A 17,219-nucleotide genomic window follows, 5' to 3' on the forward strand; every position below is an offset into this window, starting at 1 on the left:
ATAAGGGTAGGGGGAATCCATCAGAATATAATATATCTATGTTCATATTTGCATGGCCATTCTTTATTTTCTGCTTTCACAGTACTCAACCAACACACCACACCACAACGTTCTATCTCTCTCTCTCACACACACACACGCCAGTAAAGTACTTCAGTAAAATAATTTCAAGTACTACATAAGTAGTTTTTTTTATATCTGCACATTAATATTTCTATTTTTGACAACTTTTACTACTACTCCACTACATTCCAAAAGAAAATAATGCACTTTTTGCTCCATACATTTTCCCTGACAATCAAAAGTACTTGTTATATTTTAAATGGCTGGCCCGCTCCAGGAGTCTGAGGACAGGAACAGGAAAATGGTCAAATTCACACACTTATCAAGAGAATATCCCTCGTCATCCCTACTGCCTATGATCTCACTAAACACAAATGCTTCGTTTGTAAATTATGTCTGAGTGTTGGTGTGTAAATGTTGGATCCGTAAATTTAAAAAATAAAAATAAAAATAGTCCTGTCTGGTTTGCTTAATATAAGGAATGTGAAATTATTTTTACCTGTAAGGGGTGCATACTGGCGGCAGAGAAGTCAGGCGCAGGAGAGCAAAACTGTGTTACAACGGGGCAGTTTAAAAATGAAAATCACTGTAAACAGAATGATCAATACAATGGTTACAAAACCCGACGCACACCAGAATAACGTGCATAAGCACTTACAATAAACAATTCCAGACAAGGACATGGGGGGAACAGAGGGTTAAATACACAACATGTAATGATGGAATTGAAACCAGGTGTGTGGGAAAACAATACCAAACAAATGGAAAATGAGAAGTGGATCGATGATGGCTAGAAGACCGGCAACGCCGAAAGCCATCCGAACAAGAAGAGGATCCAACTTCGCCTGAAGTCGTGACAGTACCCCCCCCCCTGGATGCACGGCTCCAGCAGTGCCGACACCGGCCTCGGGGACGACCCAAAGGGCAAGGCGCAGGGCAATCCGGACGAAGACGTTGGAACTCCTGCAGCACTGAAGGGTCCGACACGTCCTCGACCGGAACCCAGCGCCTTTCCTCCGGACTGTACCCCTCCCACTCCAGGAGATACTGAAGGCCCCTCGCCCGATGCCTCGAATCCAGTATGGAGAGAATGGAGTACGCCGGGGCCCCCTCGATGTCCAGAGGGGGCGGAGGAACCTCCCGCACCAGCCACCACCGGCCTGAGGAGAGTCACATGGAACGAGGGGTTAATACGGTAATCGGGGGGAAGCCTATAACAAATCTCGTTCACTCTCCTCAGGACTTTAAATGGCCAAACCAACCACGGACCCAGCTTCCGGCAGGGCAGGCGGAGTGGCAGGTTTCGGGTCGAGAGCCTGAACCAGTCGTCCACCGCAGGAGCCTCGGTCTGACTCTGATGCCAAGGCGCCAGAACCAGCTGATACCCCAGTACGCACTGGAAGGGAGAGAGGTTAGTGGAGGAGTGGCGAAGCGAGTTCTGTGCCATCTCAGTCCAGGGCACGAACGCCACCCACACCCCCGGCCGGTCCTGCCCACATCCTGGTTTACTCTCTCCACCTTCCCATTACTTTCGGGGTGAAGGCTGATTGAGACCCCCAGATGTTCCATGAACGCCTTCCAGACCCTCAAAGTGAACTGGGGACCTCGACCAGACACTATATCCTCAGGCACCCCGTAGTGCTGGAAGACGTGCGTAAACATGGCCTCCGCAGTCTGTAGGGCTGTAGGGAGACCGGACAGAGGGAGGAGACAACAGGACTTAGAGAACCAATCCACAATGACCAGGATCATGGTGTTACCTTGTGATGGGGGAGATCGGTAAGAAATTCCACCGACAGGTGCGACCAAGGCCGTTGTTGAATGGGTAAGGGGTGTAGCTTCCCTCTGGGCAGGTGCCTAGGAGCCTTGCACTGGGCGCACATCGAGCAGGAGGAAAGATAAACCCTCTCGTCCTTAGCCAAGGTAGGCCACCAGTATCTCTGTAGGAAAGGGTGAACACAAAATGGGTGGAAAAACATGGCCCACCTTGCCTGGCGAAGGTTCAGTCTCCTCGCTGGCCAGATGTACTCCAGATTGCGGTGGTCAGTCCACATGAGAAAAGGGTGTTTAGCCCCCTCAAGCCAATGTCTCCACGTCCTTCAAGGCCTTGACGACAGCCAATGGCTCCCGGTCCCCCACGTTATAGATTCACTCCGCAGGGCTGAGCATCTTCGAGAAGAAGGCACAGGGGCGGAGCTTCGGTGGCGTCCCCAAGGGCTGAGAGAGCACAGCTCCTATCCCAGCGTCGGACGCATCCACCTCCACTATGAACGCCAAAGAGGGATCGGGATGGGCCAGCACGGGAGCCGAGGTAAACAGAGCGCTCAGGTGACCAAAACTCTGTCCGCCTCAGCCGACCACTGCAAACGTACTGGGCCCCCCTTCAGCAGTGAGGTAATGGGAGCTGCTACCTAACCAAAGCCCGGATAAACCTCCAGTAGTAGTTGGCAAACCCTATGAACCTCTGCACCTCCTTTACCGTGGTGGGAGTCGGCCAATTACGCATGGCTGAAATGCGATCACTCTCCATCTCCACCCCTGAGGTGGAAATGCGGTACCCTAGGAAGGAGATGGACTGCTGGAAGAACAGGCATTTCTCAGCCTTGACTTACAGGTCATGCTCCAACAGGCTACCCAGCACCCTGTGCACCAGGGACACATGCTCTGCGCATGTAGTGGAGTATATCAGAACGTCATCAATATACACCACTACATCCTGCCCGTGCAGGTCCCTAAAAATCTTGTCTACAAAGGCTTGGAAGACTGATGGCACATTCATCAACCCGTACGGCATGACTCATAGTGCCCTGAGGTGGTACTGAAAGCCGTCTTCCACTCGTCTCCTTCCCGGATACGCATCAGATTGTAAGCGCTCCTCTAGTTTGGTGAAGAAGCGTGCCCCATGCATTGACTCAATTGCTGTGGCTATGAGCGGTAGCGGGTAACTATACCTCACCATGATCTGGTTCAGACCTGATAGTATGGGCGCAAAAAAGAAACTCAAGGAGGCGGGTGAAGTGGAGGACCGAATGTACCCCTGACTGCAGGGATTCGGAGACATATGTTTCCATAGTCTCGTCTCTGCCTGTGAGAGGGGATACACAGTGACTCCTGGGAAGTGCAGCGTCTACCAGGAGATCTATTGCACAATCGGCCCGTTGATGGGGTGGTAATTGAGTCGCATTCTTTTTGGAGAAGGCGAGAGCCAAATTCGGCATATTCAGGGGGAATGCACACAGTGGAGAATGCACACCTGGTCTGGACTTTCCACCGTAGTAGCACCAACAGAAACCCCTAAACACCTCCCCAAACACCTCCCCGAGCACTCTCATGACCACCCAGGGAGAGCCCTCTGTTGCCAAGAAACAGTGGGGTCATGACAAGCTAACCAGGGTAAGTCTAGCACCATGGGAAATGCAGGAGAGTCAATAAGGAAGAGACTCATTCTCTCCTTGTGACCTCCCTGCGTCACCTTGCCCAGAGGAGCGGTGCACTCTCTAATCAACCCTGACCTTAATGGTCGATTATCTAAGGCGTGAACGGGAAAGGCACAGCCACGGGAAAAATGGGGATCCCTAAACTATGGAAAATGAGAAGTGGATCGATGATGGCTAGAAGACCGGCGGGGATGGAACCAACAGACCCTGATCTGAACGTCCACGGTAGCCAGCAGGTTATCCAGCCGGATGGACAGGTCCACCAGCTGGTCGAATGTGAGGGTGGTGTCTCTGCAGGCCAACTCCAGACGGACATCCTTGCACAGACTGCAGCAACAATGGTCGATCAGGGCCCTGTGGTTACATCCCGTGCCGGCACGCGTGCGTGCGTGCGTGCGTGCGTGCGTGCGTGCATGCATGGAACAGAATATTGAATACAGAATATTGAAAAATATGACCTTGGTATCCTGTAATCCAAACCATCAATTTATACGTTTTAAGTTTGTTCACAGACTGTATTGAACACCAAGGAAACATTTTCAGATTAAATTGACCTCAACTCCCAACTGTTCACCGTGTTGCCTAAATCAGGTAGGCACATTCCTTCATGGGATGGGAGGTTGTCTTTCTTTTCCTGTTTCTACTAATTTATTATTGCTTAAATTCTGTATGTATTTCTTACATGTGTTTTTATTTTGAGTTGCAGCCCACGGGTATATTTGATATAAATTGAATATATTAATTGAAATGGATAATGTACCTGTATTGCTGCTAATCTAAAACTAAAGCGCCAAACAAAGATTCATTTGTGCTTCCTTTTCTTACCCCCAAACTCAGTCCCCATTTATATAACTGAAGAATCAGATATGGCAAGCACCAAAGGTGTTTCCAGGATGCGGAAGATGTTTATCAAGCTGATGATCCTTTTGTGGTGAGTATCTTGTTTCAAAGGTAGTCCGGGGTTGTGTCTCAATAGTCTTGAATAGTTTAAGGAGACAATGTCATTAGCACTGATCTGAAATGACTGGAGGGGACAAAGCAATATAGTAGAGGCCAATTTAAGCCTTCTGTAGTTATAAAGTAAAGGATATAAGGAGAGGACATCATTCAGGGGAATATAGATACAACCCTAGAGAAGGAGTGTAAGAGTGGTATGAGTGTCAGTTGTGAGTATAATTAGCTAACTTCAGGATTAGGTATTGACCTTTGACACCGAACTAATTATCTACCAGGGCTGTTTGCTTGAGCAACAGTGCCATCCAGAGGCCCGAGTACGACGACATACTCCAGCCCCAGAGTTTGTCAACCCCACCTGGATGGCGGGCCTCCCGGACAGCTGCCTGCGAGTGGCTCCAGGCGTCGCAGATCCAGGCCGGTGTGTGCTTCCTGGTTGTGCATGTACGCCATGTGCATGGCAACCTCACCATCCACCACGGCGGGTCTTACCTGTGGGCGCACTTCGTGACGTGCTGGAGGGCGTGGCCAACTTCATAAGGGAGTACCCTGCTGGTGCGGCTCAAGTAGGAGTTCAGTGATACCTTCGACATCTACGGGGCGGTAGTCAGCTACATCCACCTCTACGCCGACTGGGACCTGTTGTGGAACAGTCGGTTCATGCCCACTGTGGGACAGAACAGAGGGAAGCTCATTGTCCTGCAGGACTTTGGCGGACCTGACCTCGGAATGGGCCTGGACATTGCAGACAACTGGAAGGTAAGGAGACATTTTTGAAAATGAAATTGTTGCTAGGAAAATGTCTTGAGTCTCATATACTTGTCTCCCCAGGTCCCCACCCTCCTACATGTGGCTGAGAAATGGTAAAGTGTGCATGAACATCTGGAAGCTGCCACTGTGTGCAACAAGGCCCATATATATATGCCATTTAGCAGACGCTTTTATCCAAAGCGACTTACAGTCATGTGTGCATACATTCTACGTATGGGTGGTCCCGGGAATCGAACCCACTACCCTGGCGTTACAAGCGCCATGCTCTACCAACTGAGCTACAGAAGGACCTCACCTACGGCAGCGGAGCCCAGCGAATCAACGCCCACCTGTATGACTACCTGACGGCACAGATAGGGCAGAGCAGGCGCTTCGGAATCATCACCATGGATTTCCCCGCCGCTCCCCTCCTTCAAATGATCATCAACTTCAACTTAGAGAGAGGTCCCTCATCTACCAAGCCTGCTACCATACAATCAACATAGATACAATCAAATGAAAATTGCTGGGACTACATAAGAACTGGGAGTCCAGTTTGCATGCTTGTTTTTGTCTCTTGACGTTCCACCAAGCAGGCTCTCCGTAGCCAACATTCACAAGGCCGCAGGGCCAGACGGATTACCAGGACGTGTACTCCGAGCAGGTGTTCATGGACGAGTCGCACCTCTATTTTCTCATTCATAGTGGGACCTATACAACAGATGGACATGGATTCATGTCCATCTAAAAATGTCTGATAAACTTTTTTGTAGTGAACATTTACTTTAAGTGCTGATGCTCAAAGAAAACAGGCACATTTGGGAAGAATGCCACACCACAAGCCATGAACTCAAAAGGGAAAAGACATGGTATCTGTTTGAAAGTGATGTCATTAAAATATTAACCACTTTCAAACCCAGCAGTGTTTCAGTCACAACAATGACACAATGTAAGTATGATTGGACAGGCTATTCAAAATTGTCAGTAGAAATAAATTGGACTTGAATTGACTGAATGGAGATTTTGAAAGAAAACAGCTGTTGAAAGAATGATGACAATAACTTTCCCACACTGAAACCTTGGCTTTTATCGTTATAAATAAGCAAATGAACACCAACCTTAGTTTGACCAAAAACATTACTATGCTATTTATAGATATAAAGATATACGATGCAACAGTATTTAGACCACTTGACTTTTTCAACAACAAAAAATACCTTACAGCCTTATTCTAAAATTGATTAAATGAAAAACTGTACCGATCAATCTACACACAATAGCCCATAATGACAAAGTGAAAACAGGTTTTTAGAAATGTTTGCAAATGTAATAAAAATAAGAACAGAAATACCTTATTTACATAAGTTCTCAGACCCTTTGCTATGAGACTTGAAATTGAGCTCGGGTGAATGCTGTTTCTATTGGTCATCCTTGAGATGTTTCTACAACTTGATTGGGGTCCCCTGTAGTAAATTCAATGCAAATAGTCCAGTTAGCTGTTCAGGAGTCTTATGGCTTGAGGGTAGAAGCTGTTTTAAGAAGTCTTTTGGACCTAGGCTTGACGCTCCGGTACCGCTTGCCATTTGGTAGCAGAGAGAACAGTCTATGACTAGGGTGGCTGGAGTCTTTGGCAATTTGTAGGGCCTTCCTCTGACATCATCTGGTGTAGAGGTCCTGGATGGCAGGAAGCTACCCTCTGTAGTGCCTTGCGGTCGGAGGCTGAGCAGTTGCCATACAGGCAGTGATGCAACTGGTCAGGATGCTCTCGATAGTGCAGCTGTAGAACGTTTTGAGGATCTGAGGACCAATGCCAGATCTTTTCAGTATCCTGAGGAGGAATAGGCGTTGTTGTGCTCTCTGCACGAATGTCTTGGTGTGCTTGGACCATGACTGTTCATTGGTGATGGGGACACTAAGGAACTTGAAGCTCTCAACATGCTCCACTACAGCCCATTGATGAGAATAGGGGCGTGCTTGGCCCTCCTTTTCCTGTAGTCTACAACAATCTCCTTTGTCTTGATCACGTTGAGGGAGAGTTTGTTATCCTGGCACCACACTGCCAGGTCTCTGACCTCCTCCCTATAGGCTGTCTCATCGTTCTTGTTGATCAGGCCTACCACTGTTGTGTCATCGGAAAACTTAATGATGGTGTTGGAGTCATGCCGTCATGGGTGAACAGGGAGTACAGGAGAGGACTGAGCACGCACCCCTGAGGGGCCCCCGTGTTGAGGATCAGCGTGGCAGATGTGTTGTTACCTACCCTTACCACCTTGGGGCGGTCCGTCACGAAGTCCAGGATCCAGTTGCAGAGGGAGGTGTTTAGTTCCAGGGTCCTTAGCTTAGAGGGCACTATGGTGTTGAACGCTGAGCTGTAGTCAATGAATAGCATTCTCACGTAGGTGTTCCTTTTGTACAGGTGGGAAAGTGCAGTGTGGAGTGCAATAGAGATTGCGTCATCTGTGGATCTTTTAGGACGGTATGCAAATTGGAGTGGGTCTAGGGTTTTGTGGGATAATGGTGTTAATGTGAACCATGACCAGCCTTTCAAAGCACTTCATGACTACAGACTTGAGTGCTACAGGTCGGCAGTCATTTATTCAGGTTACAGGTTACCTTGGTGTTCTTGGTCACAGAGACTATGGTGGTCTGCTTGAAACATGTTGGTATTATGTTGGTGTCCCTGTCGGTCAGGGACAGGTTGAAAATGTCAGTGAAGACACTTGGCAGTTGGGCAGCGCATGCTCGGAGTACACGTCCTGGTAATCCGTTTGGCCCTGCGGCCTTGTAAATGTTGACGTGATTAAGATCTTTAAACAGATCGGCTATGGAGAGCGTGATCACACAGCTGTCCGGAACAGCTGGTTCTCTCATGCATGCTTCAGTGTTGCCTCAAAGCGTAGAAGTAATTTACCTCGTCTGGTAGGCTTGTGTTACTGGGCAGCTCATGGCTGTAAATGTGATATTTCCATAAAAAAAAAAAATACATTTTCAAAATAATTCTAAAACTGTTTTTGCTTTGACATTATGGGATATTTTGTGTAGATTCATGTAAAGTGACTAGTGATATATTTTACATAAATTTCCATCAATTCCCATTATTAAAGTGGCTGAAAGCTAGCTGTATTGGGTGCAATTGACTGAACAGCTCACTTTTGTGTCTGTAGGTATACAGACAAGGAGGCATACAAAGGTATGTCAATTGGCATCGGTATCTTCAATGAATATCCCATCGGATGTGTATGAAAACCATTTTCAAAAGTTTTTTTCATTCACATTTACCACAAAAACCAAGGTATGAATACTGTTGTGTGCATGTTTTGTTAATCATCTGTATACTTACTATTTTTTGGATTCACAAACTTCATTTTCCATACACCTCTGAATATAACTGCAACATCTTTCTGGCTATGGAGGAGGGGGGGGGATTAAAAAATTAACCCTAAATGGTTCTTCAAAGAATTTATATGGGTTGCTCTACAGTTTCATTCAATTTGAAGAAGAACCCCTAAAGATTACTCCAGGAACCTTTTATTTTTTGTGTGTTCCTGAGTCTGTCGTTTCAGAGGCTGTTGCAGCTGCAGTTCCAGTCTGCCGTTTCAGAGGATGTAGCAGTCGCGGTTACAGAGGCTAGCATTTCAAAGGTGATTGCAGTTGCGGCTCCAAAAGTTGCCGTGCCCGAGGTGGCAGCTACAGCTCCAGAGGTGGTAGCTCCAGAGGCTGCCCCAGTGGCTGAGGCTACCCCAGAGGTGGTTGCCACACCAGAGGCGACTAAGAAAAGAAAAAAGCAGTTCCACCCACAGAGAACCAGAAAAAAGACAAAGGACCCCACGTTTGAGCACTTAATGTCATTACTAGATACTCACAGAACAGTTTACTCTGTTTGACTCCTGGCAATAACAGTAAATCAATTATTTGGATCTGTTTTGAAAGTGGAAGAAGTAGTTATTTAATGACAAACTCATGGTTGTACATTGTATTCTACTCTTTTATTTTGTCATTTCATTATTTACATATGCATGTGATGCATGTCACTTTCACTGCAAGTTGATATGAAGAGTGGTTACTGTGCAAATGCCTGTGATGGAGCCTTTAACTTGGTCTTGGTTTCCAGGTGCAAGTTGATATGAAGAGTAGTTACTGTGCAAATGCCTGTGATGGAGCCTTTAACTTGGTCTTGGTTTCCAGGTGTCGGTACCATCAACAGATTTATTTCAGTTTCTCTTTAGGCAATGTTAAGAGCTGAGACATTGGTGGACAGGATATTGTACAATACGTATCAAATCTGACAAAAATGGTCAGGAACTTAAGTATTTGATTTTAACAGCACAAAACTTGTAACAAAGTATAGGGTAAAACAAAAAGGTATTTCTCACGTCTCTTCATTGATATACAGTATTGAAATACCTCCTAAGGAGCTTGACAAAGCACAGACCTTTGCAGGAGCCGAGTGCCGAAAGTAGTTAACTGTAACACCTTTAGAAATCTAGCAGTCTGTCTGCTTTTCCACTGCCCTCAATGGGGTGCTTTTCACGGCACCAGGCTTTGTCTCTGCCAATGTCAACATGTGAACATGACGGTTAAATTTTGATATATTTGAATGCACCTTTATCTATCAAATTGCTATACGTAGCTATTAGCATATTTCTTACACATACAGTATGTCTTTAGATCCAGAATTGATGCGGTCCCCGTATATCACCATATCGAGCTACAACAAAACCAGAAGAATGTGCACAGTGTACCCTTCAGAAATATGGATGACCAATTAATCACTAAATGTTAAGGCCTGGCCAGCGAAGCCATTTAAAAACCTGTTTAGCTAGCTGGGACGGTAAAATGCATAACAGATCAAATTTTACATCCACGCTACCTCTGAAGACAACGCAACATCCTCAAACATTTTCCACAGCTTGAGAAACAATGGCAGTTTTATTTTATTCAAATTGCACAGCTCATTACTATAATGAACAAGGAATATAAACGCAACATGTAAAGTGTTGGTCCCATGTTTCATAAACTGAAATAAAAGATCCCAAAAATGTCCCACATGCATAAAAAGCTTCTCAAATTTTGTGCACAATTTTTTTTTTTTACATCCCTGTTAGTGACCATTTCCCCTTGTCCAAAGCAATCCATCCACCTGACAGGTGTGGCATATCAAGATTCTGATTAAACAGCCTGATTACACAGGTGCACCTTGTGCTAGGGACAATAAAAGGCCACTTTAAAATGTGAGGTTGTCGTCATACAATGCTACAGATGTCTCAAGTTGAGGAAGCGTGCAATTCGCATGCTGACTACAGGAATGTACACCAGAACTGTTGCCAGAGAATTTAATGTTAATTTCTATACCATAAGCCACCTTCAAAGTAATTTTAAAGAATGTGGCAGTACGTCCAACCGGCTTCACAGCCACAGTCCACGTGTAACCATGCCAGCCCAGGACATCCACATCTGGCTTCTTCATCTGCGGTATAGTCTGAGACCAGCCACCCGGACAGCTGAGGAAACTGTGGGTTTACACAAATAATTTCTGCACAAACTGTGTCCGGGAAGCTCATCTGCGTGCTCGTTGCCCTCACCAGGGTCTTGACCTGACTGAAGTTTGGCGTCGTAACAGACTTCAGTAGGCAAATGCTCAACTTCGATGGACACTGGCACACAAGAAAAGTGTGCTCTTCATGGATTAATCCTAGTTTCAAATGTATCAGGCAGATGGCAGACCGCGTGTATGGCAATGTTTAGGCGAGTGGGTCGCTTATGTCAACGTTGTGAACAGAATACCCTATGGTGGCGGTGGAGTTCTGGTACGGGCAGGCATAAGCTACAAACACAATTGCATTTTATCGACGGCAATTTGACTGCACAGAGATACCGTGACAAGATCCTGAGGCCCATTGTCGTGCCATTATTCAGCCGCCATCACCTCATACATAATGCCTGGCTACGTCGCAAGGATCTATACACAATTCCCAGAAACTGAAAATGTCCCTTTTTTTTGGCCTGCATACTCACCAGACATGTCACCATTGAGCATGTTTGGGATGCTCTGGATCAAGGTGTATGACAGCGTTTCAGTTCCAGCTGATATCCAGCAACTTCTCACAGCCATTGGAGAGGAGTGGGAAAACATTCCACAATTAACAGTCTGATCAACTCGATGCAAAGGGTGTGTTGCACTGCATGAGGCAAATCGTGGTCACACCAGATACTAACTGGTTTTCTGACCCAAGCCCCTACCTATCTGTGACCAACAGATGCATATCTGTATTCCTAGTCATGTGAAATCCATAGATTAGGTCCTAATTAATATATTTCAATTGACTGATTTCCTTATATGAATAAACTCAGTAAAATATTTGAAATTGTTATGTTCATATTTTTGTTAAGTGTACAATTTCAATAAGTCTCTCTGTCATCACTGTATATGATCATGTTTATTCACAGAGGACAGTAGGAGTTTCTGGCTCCTTAAAAAGATACCAACTCCCCCCCAGAATCCAATAGAGACATATTCCAAACTGGTCAGGTTGAAGTGTCGCCACCACAGGGCAATTCCAACCAGACCACCAAATGTGTTTTCTAACATCTAAAAACCCAGGGAAAGCTTAGGGTTAGATTGACATGATTTAAGAACAGGTCACTGTCCCACCCTTGGAAACATACAAGATGAAGAAAATATCGACACCACATGGGAAACATTCTTCTTATTCTCAGACTATTGATCATTGGTGGTTCAAGGTGTAATATGAAAAATAACACCACATGAAATTGCATTTAACGGGTATTTCCCAGGAAACCATATTGTGTCTTAACCATGTGATTTCCTATGCAGCCAAGAACCAACATAATATAAAATAGTCACACCAAAATGATGGTTTAAATCAGAAATGTTTTAAGTATCACAAATCCAGAGAGGCCAACAAATAAGGGTGAACAAAAAGGAAAGTCAGTGCTAGCATCTCCAAGGATGGGTCTATGAGGTGTGTAACCCCTCCCTCACTGCAAGGGTATAGTATGACCCACGTTGTTGAGGGAACCTTGTGGACTGTACTACTCTAATCTTCAGGGGGAGGGCTATGCATGCCACCAAGCCTCCTGTTACGGATCTTAGAAGCCGTATTTTGCCTGTGTTTGCCGGCGAGTCAGCTTGTTGTCGGCCCAGCTGTTCTTCAGCTCCAGCTCTCGCTCCTTTGCCTATAGGTGATAAGAATTAGAAAAAGTTCGCTCAAACTGACACATGTTTGTAAACATCCCATATCTGGTTAAATTTAGGTATGTTGATGTGAGGCCAATAATCATGCATGTTGAGTGTTTAAAAAATTGCAAGTGATAGGTGTGCCAAGTCATGGTCAGTTGGTGCCAAACTGGTCCAACTTGTCCAGTGGGAACACATTTGATTTATTTTTCTCCCATTTGTGTCTACTGAATGAGACCTTGGTGTTAGATTCCAAGACAGTACTGTAACACGATCTAGCAATGTATATGTACTCACCTGGTGGATGAGGTATGTGATCTGGTGCTTGCGTCGCTGTTGCCCTGTGGGCTGGTCTCCCTTTTTCTATAGAGGGAAGAGGTCAGGGGGTCAGGCCAAACAAGGTTGAGAACAGATGACAAAATCCTCACCTAGGCCACATGGAAAAAGTCCTGCCCCACCAACTCCAAAGCTCTCGTTCCACTATTGCCTAATATTCCCCTACCCCATCATCACTACTACGATCCAGTTTCCAATTCAACGCCTAGCCCCTAACAACCCTTTATATGTTCACAGATCTGGAAGGAGTGGACAAGTGTAAGCAATATCAGAACAGCTCCTGTGCAAATCTCCCTCACCTTGCTGAAGGACTTGCGCTCCTGCTTCTCCTCAGTCATGCTCTTGGTCATCCACTGCTGGTTGCCACTCAGCTGGTCATCTCCCTTGATCTCCAGGAACTTCACCTCTTCCTTGCCCCTGTTCCTCTTCCCCTGCAGCCTCATGAACTGCAGCCAGAAAACATTATATACTATTCTATATCCTGAAGCAGTAACCTCTTTATACAATGTATGAACTATGCCGACAATTAAAGATATGATCAGGACAATATAAAACAAATCAATTTCAGTGATATACAGGATAATGTCAGACAAGCAGGACTTCCTGATTAATCAGGGGGGAGGGGGGGGGAGAAGAACATTCCTGATCAATAACAAGCCAATAAACCATTGTGAAGTCAGGAAACCTTCATACCGCCTCATCATCAAACAGGGCGGAGGAACCAATTTGCTCTGGCTCAGGCAACGCTGGGTCAGACTCAGGATCCTGGTAGTAAGCCTCGTTGTAGTAGCCCTATCCAACAGGAGAATGTTTTTGTTAGCCTGTATCAACGCAACATGACAAAAGCATTACGCTATCCTGATGTGTCTCAATGGATGAAAACAAGAGATTTTACAGCGAACTGTTGTCTGCAAGAGCAACTCGTAGGGGTCAATAAGGATCCATTCTGGGCAGAGTATATCTGATGTTTGAACCTGTATATCAGCTTGTTAAGAGACTGATATAGATCATTTGCTCTCTTCTAAAATAAGTTGTAGTTGGAGATTTAAGTAGGTAATGCACAGCGGGTCTATTGTATTTGGTATATTGTGGAAGTTGAGTATTATTGTAGTTCATTTTGGTGTATTGGCAAAAAAAAATTATATAATGCTTTGCAAAGAAATAAAGTTTGTGTGTCCATCCATATAGAGAAAGATAGCTATATCTATTAACACAGCATTTTCTCAGTACCTGAGGCTCTGCCGAGGGCTGTTGGTACGCCCCTAGCTGTTGACCTCCCCAAGCTCCCTCTTGGTTCGCACTAAAGTCCAGAGGAGCGTCTGACTGGAAGGTACCACGCTGTATGCTTGCAGGAGCGGGTAGTAGGCCTGGGGTGGGGACAGGCTCCGGGTTCAGGCTGGGGATCACAGCGGGGAGAGGTTTGGAGCTCTCTCCCAGGGAGAAGTAGTTCTCTGGGGCCAGTTCCTCGTCACTTTCCTCAGCAGCTATCTGCCTCGCTAGCTGCAGGGCAGCCGACTTGGCTGCTGCTTTGATGGCGGAGGGAGATGCGCTAGCACTGGCGTGGCCCTGGGAGGACCCTAAAGAGGGCTTTGTGGTTTTCTTTGGCTCCGGCCGCTTGGTGAGGGTGTGAGGCACTAGGGCCCTCTGCATCTCCTTCACAACCACATTTTTGGGCTGAGGCAGGAGGGAAGAAAGGCCAGTGCCAGGGCCCTAAGAGAGAGATAGGTTGAAAGACAATGAGAAAGCATGTCCTCGAATCAAAGTTTTTCGTACACAGATTTACAGATGTTGTCGCAGGTGCAGCGAAATGCTTATGATTCCTGTTCCAACAGTGCAGTAATACCTACAGTAGCAATAAAAAAAGTTATTTTATTTTATAGAATACAGTATATACATAAAGTGAGTGAACTAACATGCAAACATAATTAAAGTGACCATTGTTCATGACTATGTACATAGGGCAGTAGTCTCTAGGTTGCAGGGTAGAGTACCGGGTGGTAGCTGGCTAGAACAGTGACTTAGTTTCAGGGTTGTCTAGTGGGCGGAGGCCAGCTAGTGGTGACTTAGATCAGGGGTCAGATCATGATATGTATGGTTGGAAAGGCCTATGTCCACAAACTGAGAATTTGACATTGAGAATGATCTAAAATGCAAGTGCAAGTCATGTTACCTGGGGCAGGGATTTCTTTCTCCTTGGTTCATCTTCATCAGAGTCAGACTGTTGACAAGACATAGAATCATGTTGAAATCTCCACTTTGAATCCATTTAAAAACAAGCAAACAAGGTCTGCAATTGAATGTTTAAAATGTAGCCTAGGTATGAACCTGAGGTCCTGTTACTTACATCCCCTCTTTTTATCTCAGGTATAGTGATTTTGACAGGCTCTGTTCGCTTCTTCGGCTTAGGTAAATCGAAAGGCAACCCTCCTTTAAATGCATGAGAACGAGTAACGGAGTCCTCGTCGCCATCGCTTGACACAGTGTTCCGTGATGATGCGTGTGTTGCCCCTTTGCTTGGTCGCACGTTTCCTAGTGCCTCTGAGACAGATATTTTTGGGACAGGAAGGCGTGCGAAAAGCCCCCCAGGTTTGCTCCCCGGGATGATGGAACTAGATGTTTCTGAATCACTGTCATCACTGCTAGCATACGCTACCAAAGACATTATCGATGTTTCTGCAGCAGCTTGTTCGCATAAGTAGCGGGTAAATACAGATATGGCTAACTAGCTACAGCTGCACCCACGACCCACTTTCCAAGCTCACGATAGCTAGCTACAATTGTTTGGCCAGGAAAGTATATGAGACGTATTGCATGAGAACAATTAAATTGTGGATAACCATTTAAAATTGGACCAACTTCATTGCTAGCTTTAAAATTGAATTAAAAAACAACTGGCTTGCCAAAGGCTAGCGAGGCTCAAGTCAAGTCGAGCCACACTGCAGGGTAATGTTTCAAACAGGCCGAGGATTGATTGACTCGTAGCTAACAAGGCCTCAGCAGGTCGTTTTAACAGAATTTTAATGTAAACGTTAAGCTAATTGTAGTTTACCGTTACATTTAATATCATGCAATCGATTTAGTCAATACCCCATGGTTTCTTTCCTCCACCAAAATAGCTATTTCTATCCAATAACATTAGCAATTGCTAGCATTTCCTTTTTGGGTCTCTAATGCCATTCATGGGATATATGCGTGCAAAACAGAAGTGTTCAAGCTGCTACTTATTGCGCAGCTTCGACGCAAATCTACCTTCTTCTTGTGGTTTTCCGGCAGACGAGACGCTTTGTTACATATTGTTGCATATTGTCAATCTGTCTCACTCACACAGGACATTTCTGATCCCCAGCAAGACTACTCAGGGTTTTCAGGCACATAACATGCATTTTTTTCTCCTGTACTTGATCCAAAGGAGAAAGTACTCAGGCTTGTATTTCACAGTAGGTTGGGGTTTTCACCTTGCACCTTCTTTTCCTGCCTCGCTTCTTCTCGCCATTCCAACCCCAGTCCTCCGACATTGATGACTTTCATCTCTGTGTGGGACTTCAGGAAATTCAGTTTCAACCTGCCCTCTGCAACTTTTTCTTCAAGTTTTATTGGCGAATCACAACCAACTGACAGGTGCATTCTGGCCCTGTCAAAAACACTTTCCTTTCCACATCATACATTTCATAAAATAATAATACATATTCAACTGTTTCCTCTACCATACAGCCAGTATACATTCAAAGATCAATTCAATCCTGTATGCCCTAAACTCATCCCACACAACATAACTTCCTCCCTTTTGATCCTATTATATGCCACGATGTCCCGTACAGATATCCTTGTACTATAAAACTGTCTGCCATTACTACTTTCATCCCATTGTCTCTGCCAGCAATCAAACCCATTTTTCTGAATCAATGTTTTAATTTCCCCTTTACCTAACTGCACCTGTATATCCACAATGTTATTTTTTACTGCTCTTTTTGCTATTATATCTACTAAACTTCTGTATGAGCCAGAATCCAACAGAACTGAATTTCAATACCATTTATTTGTAACCCCAAAAACAGCATCATTCTTTCTAACTGTAAATCCTTACGTTCTGAATTTCCAGACCTTAAACTACACAAAACTCCAAACATATTACTACTCTTGGTTGCACCATTTCAATCCAACAATTATCGCAACCATTTTGGATGCAGCCCATGCGCCATTTTTATTTTTCATGGTATTATGGCGGTCCACAAACAAATGTTAGAGGTGCATGCCGCCACCTACTGGTTGGGTGGGGGGGTGGGGTGAAAACTAGGTAACTTTAATGCAGAAAAAAACAGGGAATGGGTGAAAGAAAAACATTACCACACAACAGTGGTAGGCCTGATCACCGACGACAGCATATAGGGAGGAGGTCAGAGACCTGGCAGTGTGGTGCCAGGACAACAACATCAGCAAGACAAAGAATCTGATTGTGAACTACAGGAAACGGAGGGCCAAGC

General features: G+C 45.4%; 1 protein-coding gene and 1 pseudogene across 1 annotated transcript; one reads left to right on the forward strand and one right to left on the reverse strand.

The window, feature by feature from the left end:
* The first annotated feature begins 4,366 nt into the window (after nucleotides 1–4,366).
* Nucleotides 4,367–9,088, forward strand: LOC124012229 (annotated as a pseudogene).
* A 2,534-nt stretch (nucleotides 9,089–11,622) lies between these two features.
* LOC124012636 (proline-rich protein PRCC-like) lies at nucleotides 11,623–16,841 on the reverse strand. The gene is made up of 7 exons (XM_046326476.1): nucleotides 15,083–16,841; nucleotides 14,909–14,956; nucleotides 13,969–14,448; nucleotides 13,432–13,530; nucleotides 13,038–13,184; nucleotides 12,700–12,765; nucleotides 11,623–12,401 (listed from the first exon to the last, which is right to left on the reverse strand). The coding sequence occupies exons 1-7, from the start codon at nucleotides 15,398–15,400 to the stop codon at nucleotides 12,315–12,317; spliced, it is 1,245 nt and encodes a 414-aa protein (XP_046182432.1). The 5' UTR covers nucleotides 15,401–16,841; the 3' UTR covers nucleotides 11,623–12,314.
* Between the last annotated feature and the right edge of the window lie 378 nt (nucleotides 16,842–17,219).

The sequence above is a fragment of the Oncorhynchus gorbuscha genome, linkage group LG24 (assembly GCF_021184085.1).
Source record: "Oncorhynchus gorbuscha isolate QuinsamMale2020 ecotype Even-year linkage group LG24, OgorEven_v1.0, whole genome shotgun sequence".
Classification (NCBI taxonomy): Eukaryota; Metazoa; Chordata; class Actinopteri; order Salmoniformes; family Salmonidae; genus Oncorhynchus; species Oncorhynchus gorbuscha.

What these genes read in the sequence shown, in the direction of transcription:
- LOC124012636 (XM_046326476.1), bottom strand. Translation starts at nt 15,400, where the DNA reads ATGTCTTTGGTAGCGTATGCTAGCAGTGATGACAGTGATTCAGAAACA. An exon ending in CCCTGTTTGATGATGAGGCG is followed by an intron (nt 13,185 to 13,431) that starts GTATGAAGGTTT and finishes TTCTGGCTGCAG; the next exon opens with TTCATGAGGCTGCAGGGGAA. An exon ending in TCACATACCTCATCCACCAG is followed by an intron (nt 12,402 to 12,699) that starts GTGAGTACATAT and finishes TATCACCTATAG; the next exon opens with GCAAAGGAGCGAGAGCTGGA.